Here is a 13,674-nt window from a genome sequence, read left to right as displayed (position 1 = left end):
ACATGGTTTGTTTCCTGAGCTCACGGAGATGCCTTCTGGCAAATTTCAGTTGCAAGAGTTGAGTGTAGCTAATTAAATATGAATTTGAGTTTGTCCGAAGAGCAGCTTCGCATTTCTACCTACATTGAGTGATGTAGAGGTAGACTTGCCCCAATTATTGCGACGTCACCGAACTCAGTGGTTGCTCTCAGGAACTACCGGGGCTTGCATGTGACGCCGACATCATCAGTGTTGTGGTAGTCCAGGTTGGCTTGTCGACCGTGACGTCAACGTGCACTTTGGCGCGGGCGCCTACCGAAGCCGAAGCTGCCGGTTTAAAATCGTTTTTAATTTTTAACACTGCATGCACACTGATGTTTTGAGCTCATCTTCATGGTTTCTAGGCCCGTCGAGCCTCTCGAGCCGTCGGGCCCGAAGAAAAAAAAAACGGACTCCTAAAAACATTGCATCTGTACGCCTTCGATTTATATAGATTGTACTAGATCTCAATAACTTTTCTTCGCCTTTCCGTACGCAGCAGCTTAAACTCTTCAGCTGTGTTACAGCTCTCCAGCTGTAGTAGTGCAGGGCTCGGAGACAAAGCGCAGATACATTTTTAGCGAGCCGTTTTTGCCCGCTCTGCTTTCTGCGAAAGAACGTGCCGGTCGCCTCGAATTTCCCGCGCCGTATGCAATGTCCATTCTCAGATGTCCTAACGTTTCTCGCAAAGAACCCGAGCGGGCGGTCTTCAGTTTCAGGATCGCACAGATGCAATGCTCCGCTTTCGCACTCTAGCGTTCGATCTCCCCCCGATAGCAGCGGCGTCACGCACGCTTGAGCTGTTCTACGACTTTACGTGGAATTTCCAGCGAAAAACTACGCGCACCATCCGGCTCGGGGCTCGCAGACGACGTGAACAGGACGCGCGGCGCGCCGCTTCGCACGAGCGGTCTCCGGATTGGTGGGCCGGCTTCCCGGAAGTGACGACCCCGTGGACCCGGCTTCCTCTCCTCAGCTGACAAGCAACAGCGCGCCGCGCGCCTCGCGCTCTCACAGTCGGTGGTCGAGCTTATGCGGGGACGTGCAAGCGCCTGTATGTGTGCGTGCGGCGTGTGTGTGGTCCCTGTGGTGAAATTGACAGTGTCTGCTTTATCGGCGGCCTGTCACTGAGCCGCCTCGCCCTAGCCGAGAAGCCAGCGACACCGATGTGACCTCCTGTCTCTTTATTTCTTCGAGGACCCGATACCGGAGGAGGCGAACATGCGAGCCGAAAACATCATGGCCGAGGAGCAGCTCCTCAACGGCCGAAGTATGCTCGGATTTGAACACACTCTTGTAAGTAAACCAGTTTCAAATCTCCCACCGCGGCTCCTGCTGCCCTCGCTTGCCTCTTATTTGCACTAACGATCGCAGTGTCTCTCGGAATGGAAACAAAGCGCGGAGTATTTCAGCGATGCCAGCCATGTTTCGAAGGAGTCTGGGAGAAAAGTCTTGCTGCGCGTCGCTAACCGGGCGATGTCTCTAGTGTGACGCTATCAGCTTTCGGAAATAAGATAAGGACCGCCTTAGTTACGCAAGCGTGTTCTTCAGGCGTGCGCGACGTTCGCGGTGTCCGCCGGCGAGACCGTGAACGCGCGGAAGACCGGGGACGCCCGGCGCTCGCCACCCCCGCACGATGGGTCGACGCACGTGCTTATAGCTGCACGGGGCGGCGGTGCTGGTGATGATGAGCGATGAGTCCTCTTTAGTGGCGCCACGGCTCACTGAACTCTGTGTCGATCAGCTGTCGCGCTACCTGACTCGTTCATTGTGCATCAATAAAAGGCTATACTCGGTCGCCAGCGATCAGCGCACCCAGTCGGGCTGCACGGTGAAGCGTAAACCGCCGAGGAAGATGTGACAACCGGTGATTACGGGAGCAGACAGCCCGCCGGAAACTCCGAAATATGGGTCAGAACTGTCGCATTATCTGTCCAGTGTTCGGTGGCGTTTACATTTCGAGACTAGCTCGCTCTGGGCGTTCTTTTAGTTTTCATTTGCCCGCTCGCGGTTCGGAGGCTTTGGCGCGGGAAATCTGCAGCAGCTGATGCCGAGAGTTTTTGTTAGCCGATTCTGAAAGGTGTTATTTGCTGGCTTGCGCACTGTGCGCACGCCTCGCTGGATATTCGAGGATACTTGGAGCGCTGTTCTTCGCCGACTGTGTTCCTTTTGGAGACGATGCACTGTCCTTGTATTTCGATAATAGAAAGTTTGGTGCGTTGAACACGTAATTCCAAATTTTTCTGCTGGTTTTACAATTATCGGCCTTATCACTTCATGAGACCGATGTGGAGATGACGTTTCTCGGGTTCTCGATATGGGTGGACACCACAGTGCAAGAGATTGTGTATCTCTTCTTGAAATCAACAGAGACTCTACTAATGCGAAGTTGAAAAAAAAAAAAGTACGAGCCATGTTACATGAATGGAAACTTTTGTTATTAGAGAGAAGACAAAAAAGGCCGCAAAGTATTCCTGTTTGGATGCTTCTGCGATGACAGTTGTCGTAATTGCCTCAGTCAAGATGCATGAGTAGCGTCGTCTATGGAATAAAGTACAAGTACTATGTCTACGCTAAGCGATACCTTCCTTTTGATTTTACTTTTGCTTGGGTTTCTTTTCTTTCTACGCCATTATCATATGCTAGGTGGCCTCGTCTTTATAAATACCTAAGGTGCAGCTTATATGGTGCTGTTGGAATCTTGACTGAAACAGTTTTAACGAACAAGACCGTCGCACGCTCGGTACACTGGATTCGTTCTTGCTGCCATTCCAACAGATATATAGGGCATCAAAAATGCAAATTACCAGAGTATCATTAATCGGTACTGTTAAGTATGATTTTACTCAGACACACAGGATAATTTATTTGCCGTTGCGCTTTTCAGCACCTCAGAAACCCATGCCGTCACTCTGAATCGCTGATATCGTAGTCATGCTTGAGCGAATAACTTTGTTGTAGGTCAACCCAAGGGTAATAATTATTTCTTATCCACTACACTTTGGGAGATTCCTATAAACATTAGACAAACGCCGTTCCCACTTCCAAGTTGTTGATCAGTTCAACCTCGACGCATACTATCTACTCAGCCGTCCTCGTTATTTAGTTGGTAGAGCGACTGCCCGGAACACGCGGGGATGATTAATCCCTTGTTTCAAATGTACTCCACCTTAGGGGATTCCCCTCAACATTGGGCTGAGAATTTATTATGGTAGGCCTGGGAGAAAACCGATCGTGCGAGCTTTGTGCACGACCTTCTGCCAATCGGTTGCTCGGGAACGTCAAACAGGGTGTGGCTATTTCTACAGATCTTAACTAGTTGCGAAGTTACCGAGCAAGCGATTCCATTTGCTCCACCAATGAATTTACTTGCTCTTTGGTGGAGGTGCGAGGCTGAACGCTGCCCCTGCCGCGCACTGGGCCAATATCTTCCAGAAAAATTTCTATCAGATGCTGATCCCACGCGCGACAGGGACTTCTGACAAAGACCACGCAAGTGATGATGATGGTTAGGAGTTTTAATGGCGCAAGGACAGCTTTTGTCTAAAGAGCCCCATTGCACTATAGTCAGATACAACTACAAGAACAAAGCGGCAAATGCCCCTCAAAGTAACCCTTCCAGCCAGTGGCGTGGACCGTTTCTCCCCCGTGACCGAACCCTTTAGATCTGCTAGCCTGAAATAGCAGGGTGTGGCATATGAAAGGGGATTAACCACGGCCTAATCGGATTAACAGGGGAGGCATGAAAATCGGTCGACCCCATTGGCTGGAGGGCCTTCTTTGAGGGGCATCTGCTTCTCCATTCTTGTTAAGAAGGCAGCGGCTTTTCACCGTGAAAGGACCCCCCTTCCAGCCAATGGCGTCGGCCGGTACTCATGACCCTGCTAGGGTGACAATGCAGGGAGCGGTGCCACAATGGAGAGAGGGATCCATCCCCGACTATGGAGGGAGGGGACTATCCCCTTTCATCTGCCACTCTCCCTGCATTGTCACGCTAGCAGGACAATGAGAATCGGCCAACACCATTGGCTGGAGGGGGTTCTTTGACGGGGGAAAGCACCTGCCTTCTAAAGTTGTATCCGACTATAGAGGTATTTTTATTTAGACAAGGTGAAGTCAAAGACCCATGCTGCAGTCAATTCACCCAAGAGAAGCCGAGCACCAGGCCAGGGGAAAGCTTGTACCCATTGTTTTATCTGTGGGTACTTGGCAGCACTGAGAATCGAACCTTGCGCCTTCTGCATGTGAGGCCACTCCGCCACCGCTGCGGTCACCACGCAAGGGAAACAGTCGGACTGCCAGTGTTCGACGTTCCCGAGCCTCCTATGAGACTTTCTTGAAGGTGTGGGCGGGGCCATTCTGTGTGCGTTTTGTTCAGGACAATGGACTTCATGTGCAAACGAAGTTTTTCCTCCTCTTCCTGTATTGGTTTCGGACTTCGATTCCTCTTAGACCTTCGTAGTAAGGGGCTTTTGTTGCTCAGCGTGTTCAGCTACACCACCGACCCCGCACGAACTTGCCCAGAAAATCCCCATAAGAAGAGTGTTTCTGAGAGCCACCTTGCTATTACTTGTACTGACTGCGAGTATTTGCGTGCTGTTGCGATTTGAAATACCCTGCCAGCTTTTAACTAAATCCACAATATTCCCGTTTCTAAAATATAGGTATTGCACGTTTTTTAACATTCTTTGCACAGAAGCGGTATTTGTATTGCTATATTTCCTACTGCTTTCATCGTCATCAAGCAAGAAATCAGTTTCTAACGGGGCTCGTCTGCTACAAGAACTGCCTTCGACTCTTGTCTCTTTTTTTGTTAACGTCAGATCTGCGAATCAGCAGGAGCTAGCTGACACAAGATATAGTGCTGATAGACAATGGAATCGGAAGGGGAACCCGGAATGGAATCACATGGTTCGCTCACGAAACGGCTAGCGCAAGGCATTATTTGTGCATTTCCTTTGGCCACTGTTGACGACGCGAGCTTCCAGGTGTCTTCGCAATTCCGTTAGGAACGGAGGCGACATAGTAAGCGTGCTACTTCGGACAGTGTTGGCGATAGTTTCGTGACTCCTAACCACCTGCCACTGGAGTATACATATATGACGGGGCCTTGTACGCGTCCGGGAAAGTATGTGTGTCACGTTCATTTCACCATAGGGCGTAACAGAAAAGACGGTCGCGCGAACTCGTTTCTGGCACCGCCGTGGTTTTGCCTGGACGTCCGTGTGAGCGTTCCCTTTACACACCTAACGTCCGTTTGTCTTGGCACGAAAGCGTATCGGTGCGGCTTTTTCGCGAGCCTTTCTCGAAGAGGCGCAACTCGCTGGGATTTCTTCACCTTCTTCCATCGTTCATCACGCGCGCTGATTCTCTCAGCGGGCACCGATAAATGGCGTCGTCGCTCACGAGCTGCCATCAATTTCAATGCCACTCCATTGTCGTCCTCCCCAGTGGGAGGCCTCTTGTGTGCGAGGCCTGCACCGCCTCAGGCTTGTGGGGCGCGCTCTTTCTCCAGTTTTTCGCAAAAGCAAGCAATTTTTAAGGGATATGTGCGCCGATAAATGTTTTATTTACTTATTTTTCTCTGGTATCGCGAGAGTCTTAGGTGGTACGGCCAAAGGCAGTGGCTTGCCAAAGGGCGGATCCGATAAATTACACCCAGCAGACGACAGGAAAACGGAACGCATCGAATGATAATGATATGCCTAAAAAAAAGAGAGGTCTCTGGGGGAGAAATGAGAAAAGCTACATTCGTAAATTTTGCGGCCAATTCTTCGTCAAAAAAATTGTTTTTATACTAAATCAGGCGTTTAAGATATCAGCAGACGTTATTTGCATCAGTGGTCCAATCTTTCCACTCTATATATATTGGAGCCAGGATTAGTGGGCCAAACTTCTATGAGATAGAAATTGGCCTCAGTCTTTGATCAGGTGCATGGAAACGTGCCTTTGGCGTTTTTCGATTGTCTGCAAAAGCAACGCTTGTAATGTCCTCAATGAGCGTCAGTCGTGGGTCGTAGGATAGTCCCACCTTCACAAAATGTTAACAGATAATGTATTGATTTTTTTTTTCGATGGGTAGTGCCTAGCCGCTATGAGCAAGCGCTGTGTAGAGCGTTGCGTGAAAGATGCGTTTGCGTTCGTATGGAAAGAAAAATATTCGGCTAACGTGATGTTGGTTGAGTTAATGAAACTTCCAGAACACAAGAACCAGATAGGATACATGGCCGTTCACGAAAGCGTCCTGGAAGCAGCCGACGTGTGCCAGTTTTCGGATCACACATTTTATACTTCGCCCTCAGACGATCTGGGGATGGACCCCAACGGCTGTCACCATGAGCAGAACCCGCGGATAGGCAGAGGACCGAATAGGCGGTCGCTAATTGCAGCTTTACTCTGCTCTCTCCTGAGAGAGAGAGAGAGATGCCCTTTAATAGAAAAGCAGAGAGTTTTTCTTTGCTAGACGCTTGAAAGCGAACGAATAAGTGTGCGTGGTTTACTGCGCTGCCACAGATACATACGTGGCAAAATTTGTTTTGGAAATTAATTTAATTGCGATGCTAATTACTTTCCAAAACACTCGCAAGCGCAATTAAACTACATTACCAATTACTGCTCACATAAAGTAATTACCTTACAGTTACTTTAAAATTACCTTCCGATTTTCATGCATACAAAGCTGCACACTGGCCACAGCTGTTTCATATTTTTTAAACTCAGCTTCAAAATTTTGTACCGCTTTGAAGAAAGTGTTCTGGGCCATGTTGAATGCCGCTCTCTTACGCAGATCACGGCAACTCATTGCTGTACGTGAAAAGGACTCGTATTGCACCCTCAGCGACCAATAATCACTCCGAAACTGTAAAATCCCTGACTTGCGCTCTTGATCCGCTGGTGAGGTTAATCGGTCGATGTAATGCGAAGGCAAGGTAACCGCTGGTCCTTAAGGGTAACGGAGTGGATTCCAAGAGAAGGCAAGCGTAGCAGGGGGCGGCATAATGTTAGGTGGGCGGATGAGATTAAGAAATTTGCGGGAATACGGTGGTCGCAATTGGCGAAGGACAGGGTTAATTGGAGAGACATGGGAGAGGCCTTTGTCCTGCAGTGGTCGTGGTCAGGCTGATGATGATGGTGCTTATTATTTTTATTTCCTTTTCGGTTGCCCCAACCTATTCTTTGTTACTACAGTAAATGCGGAACTACATTGCCCCCGCCATGTGCACTACGAACAGAAAGGAGTGAAAGGGAGTAAAGTTGTCATCTAGCTCACCCCCTTTTATAAAAAAGGGAATGCTCTAGAGAACAGCTCATTCCCTTTTTTACTCCCATATAGGCGGATTCCTGTTTAGAGTGCATAGTTTTTCCTGATGCCTATAAAATTTTCTCCGATGTCATCGGTTTTAAATGTTTTTTTTTTGAAATCTCCGTAACTCGGCTTCGGCATGTGAATAGTCGCTTTTTTATTTATTTTTATTTACAAAATACTGCAGCCCGAGGGCCAAGCAGAGTGGGCAATTTAACAACAGCCAAAGATCACACCAAACTTCAAAAAAGAAAGAAAGAAAACAGACAAACACTACAAAACGCCTGAATGATCAACATAAAGGCAGTCAAAAGTAAAAGGTTGCTGTATGAACAACATTGTCAAAAAGAAAAAAAAAACAGGAAGAAATATTATAAAACACCAGACGTAGGATTACAAACAGAACTCAGATGAGAGTTGACAAGCGTTCTTCAAAATCATGAACATTACGCGCGGAAAAGACGAGAGCTGGCAAGCTGTTCCACTGAGCGATAGTGCGAACAAAAAAAGAGTTTTTAAAGAGGTTTACTCTGTTCATCCTCTCTCTGACCTTAGGACGCCTGCGGTCTCGTTAGGAAATCCTCAAGCGCTATAGTGTCTGTGATTTGAGTTAGCCGGCGCGGCCCGGTTAGAGCGTGATTCGTTGTTTATTGTGAGAGCAACGTTGTCGTTTTTTGATGATGAAGCGAAGAGCGAGAGAGAGAGACAAAGACACGATTGCCTCTCGGTTCAAGCTTTACCGTGGCGTCGTTATTTATTCTGTCGCATTTCGCTCGATGGGTGCTCGAGGTGACTTGAAAAGTAGCGTTTTTTTTTTTTTTTTCACATGTTCATAGTCCTACGCGGGAAACATACTTCGCGTTTTCTCAGCGTCGGTTACTTTCAACATCGCGGGCAAGTTGAGGTTCTCTTGCAATGCATCGAGGCCTAGAAACCTCCTGTCCTACGCGGAGGCTCTAATGATTTCGATACAACAAACGGTGATAATGCTTATGAGTTTAGTGATTGATCGGTGCATGGTTGGCGGTAAAATAACTGTATGACGCGCCTTTCTCTAGCTCGCAGTTTCGTTTCAGTGTTTTATTCCGTAGAGATATTTGTCGAGGCTGATCGGGAAAACTGCCGCGGTCGTAGCAGCGTGTCCTCGCCAAGTAGCGTGTGCAAATCTTTCTGTGGCGGCTGAGACGAGAAGCCTTTGTGATACACCAACCGAGAAGCTTTAGTTTTTTTTGTTTTTTTTTCGCATATCTCTGTTTTACGGGCACTCATGTTCTATGAGATGGAACGGCTTCAGCTTCGCGCATCTATGTTCCAGAAGCAACGCTGGGCATTTCCTGCCTCGCTGATAAACGGAAAAAAGACGAAACAAGTCGAACACGCGAGCTTTCGAGGGGGGGGGGGGGGGGGGGTGATCGTAGGGCTACGGCTTGAGGAGGGAGGTGATACGCTCCACTTACGGAGACGCGCCTGGCGAGCGAGCGCAAGCACGCGCAGCACCGGGCCGCGTTTTATGGCTGGCCGACTCAAGCGTGGACCCTCTCCCCCGTCTCTTTCCCTCTCTCGGTGTGTGTGACCGTGTTTTGCATATCGCGCGCTGTCGGCGGACGTCTTGCCTTTTAGCCCAGTTGAGCTGCTTCAGATCTACGCGAATGGATTCCCCCCTTTTATGGATGCGACCGCGAGCGCCATTCGCGTAATCTGGAAGACCACGTAAAGGCGGCGGAATATGTAATCCTTTCGCAGGTTGAACTGCGGACTAAAGCTTCCGTCTAAATGGGCCCAAACTTTAAAGTTGAAGATGCACACAGCTGCAGGGTGTGTCTGTAGCTGTGTCGGCATTGTTTCGTTGGATGCCTGTTCTTGGGCGTTGTGAGTTAATGCCGCGTGACGTCAGGGCTTTCCCGAGGGGTTCCTCGACGTCCGGGCCTGTGTAATGCAACGGTCCCATTCCATTCCATCCTGTTGTGTTTTTGTTTCACCCGCTCTTTTTTGCTGACTCAAAACCAGTGGCGACGTTAAACGTGGGTGATCGTAGCGTCTTCAGTTAGGCAGGTTAGTTAGGAATTAGATTGCAGTGGTGTATAGCATGAGCAGAGCTGGCACAGGACAGGGTTATTTGAAGATCAGTGGGGGAATCCTTTCTTCTTCAGTGAACGTAGTTGGGATTATGATGATAATCATTACGAGCAAAGGCGGAGGCCTGGCGTCGCAACTATAGTAGGATACAACTTAAAAAAAAAACAGCAGCTGCTAACACTGGGCCGCGGTCCGCGGCGTTCTGTATTACTCCGCTGGCCAATCGCAACAGTAAGCGAAATGAGCTTTTTAATGTTTGGCTATATCAAACAATCCAGGTGTCAAAATTATAGAGCTCATAATCTTTTTCTTGAGGTAAGCTTCTTATTTACGTGACAAGAAACGTTTAAGCAGCGGACTACCTTTTCATCGTGGAGGAATTCTGTGCGCGGAGGCTGAATGTGGGCGGAGCTTCACTGCAGACTTAACTTGTATCCGACTATAGTGACGAAGATGGGAGGAAAACAAACAATGGAGTCAGAATAGCGTCGTTCTATTGCGCGGATCCGTATTTCTTGCCGCGATGCGCCCAGGGGCCGAGCTGTGTATTTGCTTTGTTTCTTGTTCTCGGGCGGATGTAGAGGTTCCGTGCGTATTGCGCAAACCGTTTTTTTCGGCTGACGCGCGCTCTGAACGCACGCGCGCGCGCGTGGCGTGTTTTCCTTTGTCGGCGACGAATCCCTCTGGTTTGCCGTCGTTCGCCCCGTGTAACGAGCCCGTCAGAGCAGCGACGGCTCTCTCGCGGTCGCCGCTGGCAAGCCGCCATGCTGTCTAAACGTCGCCGCCGCATACCGCCGTGATTCCTTTTGTCTCGCTGACAGCAGCGCACTGGCCGTCGTCATGCAAATGCAACCGCAATGTGGTCTCTGCGCGCGCGGGCTCTGTGCACCGCGTAGTTTCCGCTTTTGCGAATGTTGCCGACTTTGACCCACTGCGCTGTTTTATTTTTTTCTTGTTGTTCTTTCGAAGGCCGACGGTATCTTCCCGTTCTTTCCGTCTTGGCGTACTCGTTGGGCCTGGTTTAAAAAAGCCAGCCGGGAATCAACGGCACCGAGTGAAGCGCATCACCGGGAAGAAAATGGCTTCTTAACAGTTATATTATTAGTAGAGACCGGATTTTAGGCAAATGCCTATTTTCTTCAACGCTTCGTAGGCGCACCATTTTTACATATGAGCACGATTTAGGTGTTGACAATATGCTTAATACTCTTTTTATAATGCCTATAAATGCCAATTTTGGGTGTCAGTGCCTATAAATGCCTATTTCCGACGTCGGTGCCTGAAAATGCCCTATTTTACAGAAAAGGGGCCTGAAATACGCTGTGGTTTTGCTTTCAGATTCTGTTTGCTTTCGAATCCATTTCGGTTTTGAGTAGAACACACACGTGGCAACATTAGATGACCTCGTCAGTTGGTTATGGTGAACACTGCACCTACGCCGGCTGCGTACACAATACCAACCGCGTCAGCCGAAAATATCGAAGCAACCTTTTTCCTATTTTCTGCCATTTTATCGTGGCAGCTTGTTGATGACTTTGGCTGTTAAAGTGGTAGTTGACCAGATGGCACCACATTTCGGAAAGTATACGGAGTAAGTTATAGGTTCGTCCAAATAATTCCCAGTTGGTTCCAATTGAAACTAACTGTAAAGTGTTCCATAAACCTGCTGGAAACAGTTTAACTGATTAAAATTTCCACCTGGGTAACCTGCCTTATTTTAGTTCCTTGTGACCCAGCCGCATGCCATCTTCATCAAATGGCATTTGGCAGTAATCTTGTTGGAGCAGGCCACACTACACAGCTGGCAGTCGTGCATGCATATGAAAGCGCATTCGTGCTTGTCTGCTACTGCTTCCATAGCTTTAACATTAATTTCTAGATGGATTGTTTATTTTACCGTGGATCCTCGTGGATGTACGTAGGCCCCTGCAGAACTATGATTCTTTTCGGCATATTCCGCATCAAGCAGCACTGCGTGTAACATTTTCTAGCACCTCGTATTTATGGTTTCCAGACCCTTCTAATGGCAAGCACCATTTGATAGTCGCGTGGCTCCAGACACGTGAAGCCACAAACTATAAAACACTGTTTACACAAATTACAACATATTTTTTAATGTTGAAGCATCGTGTATGCCTGCAATAAATAAGTTAAATTCCTGTGTGCGCGAAGACTGAACTCATTTGTCAGATGCTTTGAATTGACAATGTTTCTATCAATTTCCAAATACATGGCCTCCTGTTAAGGTGTTCATTGTTTCTACTTTTGTACACGACAAGCGAATTGTTTGTTTCGAGGTATATCAAAGTGTTTTAAAAGGGTTGGTAACCGTCCCTTTTGCTCTGCTGAAGCATGTGTATTGTACGAAAAGTAGCGCTACAGCCTTAAAAAAAACGGCTTCTAACGTTCGCACCTTGGTTAAGGTCCCAAATCATTCCTGCTGTGTTTGTTTTATTTTACGGCAGATATTGCGCGCTGAAGTTCGGAACTGTGTGCACTTTTGATAAAGTTTATAGTGCCTATTTTTCTCCGTTAGGTGCCTAAAATGCAATTTTAGCTGCCTATTTATGGCGCCTAAAACGTGCTTTTTAGTGCCTAAAAATCCGGCCTCTAATTATTAGTAATGATGAAATGAAAGGCCCAGTAACTTTCTCGCTCCTCGGTGGACACCTCAACTGCGTCGTGAGGGATGAGTTGTGGGGAGTGAAAGAAAGAAGAGAGAGGGAGAGAGTCGCCGTAATGGAGGGGTCCGGTTAATCTCGACCATTTTGGGATCATAAATATCAGATATCTTAACAGTGGATCTGAAACGTTAGCGGATCCCCGGCGCTTTAGTGAAGCAATCGGCATGACTGTCTTTCCAAGAAGTTTGCTAACACATTGTGTGCCACGCTGTGAGATGGCACTCATTTACGTTGGTTCTTTTTTAAAAAGCCTTCACATGCGTGGATTCTTTACCTCCTCATCTCGTGGAACCTTTGCTCTCGGTAGCCTCTGTAGGAGCGTCGGCAACTCAGTACGGGTCCTGCAGCATGGCTGGCCCATTGTTCCTGTTAGGCGGTGCGGGAACTTACGGAAAGCGCCGCACTTGCGACAGTTCGCGGGGATTAGGATGTAGGAGAAAATGTGTTCCGGACAGTCACTTTTGCCGGGGCAAAAAAAGCAATCTCTTCGACAGCCTGCATTGCATCCGGAGTTTCTCAGCTCCGCACTATGTCGGACTGAATTTTCTTCTTTAAAAGTAGCTACTCTACAGTACCGGCGCACGGACTCTTTCAGCTTTGTGTTCAAGCTCTATGACCTCGCGAGAAAGTATACGCAGGTAGATGTTGGAAGAGCCCCTGCAACATTTGGCGAGGATCGCGAACGATGCTGGGAGCGTGCCGCACGAGACCGTATACTGTGCGGGCAGGCAGGGCATGCACTCTATATACAACCGCGCCGTGGCTGCTTTCTTCCCTTGACTCGATGATGGCGTCACGACAATTGAAAACGACAGTGCGCGGCCTGCTTGCTGCTGTCGGTTTGTGCGATTGCTTCGAGGGTCGCTTTGGAACAGGTTTTCCTATCCTCTCCTCCCTCCCTGTTTGCTTCTCTCTCTCTCTCCGTTCCGTTTCCCCCAGCTGACGACGGTCATAACGTTAGCGGCGTGCTAGAGCGTGTCTTTGAGACCGTGCCCCTTCCGTTGCAGTAAAGTCGCTGCAGTGCAGCGCGCCCCGTGCCCGTCGTGCTGCGGCCCGGGGACTTTCTTCTCCGCCGCGGCGTCTCGGAGATTGAGGGCGTCCATGCGATGATCGCCGTCGTTGCCTTGTATCGCGCCTCTCTTTCTTTTTTTCTCTTCTTCTCTCTTCCGTCTTCGCCTCTTGCAGTGTGTGCGCGCGCTAGGCCGATGCCATATTGCGGCGGAAGCGAGCGGGGGGGCCTATCGTTAGGAATATTCATACCGCATAGGCTGGAGGCCAAGGACCACGATCGCTTCTGGAAAGAAAGCGAGAGAGAGAAAGCAGCAGACGAACGTTGGGAAAAAGAACACTTCCTCGTTTAGTCATGACTGCTTTCTGCGAGGTCGGCGCTAATGGCTGATTTCTTTGTCACGAGAAATCCCGTTATTAGTCACCGAAAGTGCTTAGTTTTGCGTATCGAGGTAAGCGTCGTCACGCCCGGAAAATCCCGCGCGTGTGATCAACAGTTCGATGCAAATTGCTGCAGCTGCAGCAGCTCCGTTAAACGTGCGCAGAAAGGCCTTTTCTTTTTTGGCCACTCTGTGTGCGTATAGT

The 13,674-nt window shown here is 48.8% G+C and overlaps 1 protein-coding gene across 1 annotated transcript in view; it reads left to right on the top strand.

Moving 5' to 3' along the window:
- ClC-a (chloride channel protein 2) overlaps positions 1-13,674 on the top strand; it is a 97,856-nt gene that overhangs the window by 4,633 nt on the left and 79,549 nt on the right. The window contains exon 2 of the mRNA XM_089544562.1: positions 1,216-1,314. Within this exon, the coding sequence (XP_089400688.1) occupies positions 1,216-1,314 (99 nt within the window). The remainder of the gene's footprint in view (positions 1-1,215; positions 1,315-13,674) is intronic.

Source organism: Amblyomma mixtum, chromosome 5 (assembly GCF_055824585.1).
Source record: "Amblyomma mixtum isolate Tamu chromosome 5, ASM5582458v1, whole genome shotgun sequence".
Lineage (NCBI taxonomy): Eukaryota > Metazoa > Arthropoda > Arachnida > Ixodida > Ixodidae > Amblyomma > Amblyomma mixtum.
The sequence above is the reverse complement of the archived record's forward strand: the minus strand, read 5'-3'. Positions and strand labels throughout refer to the sequence as shown.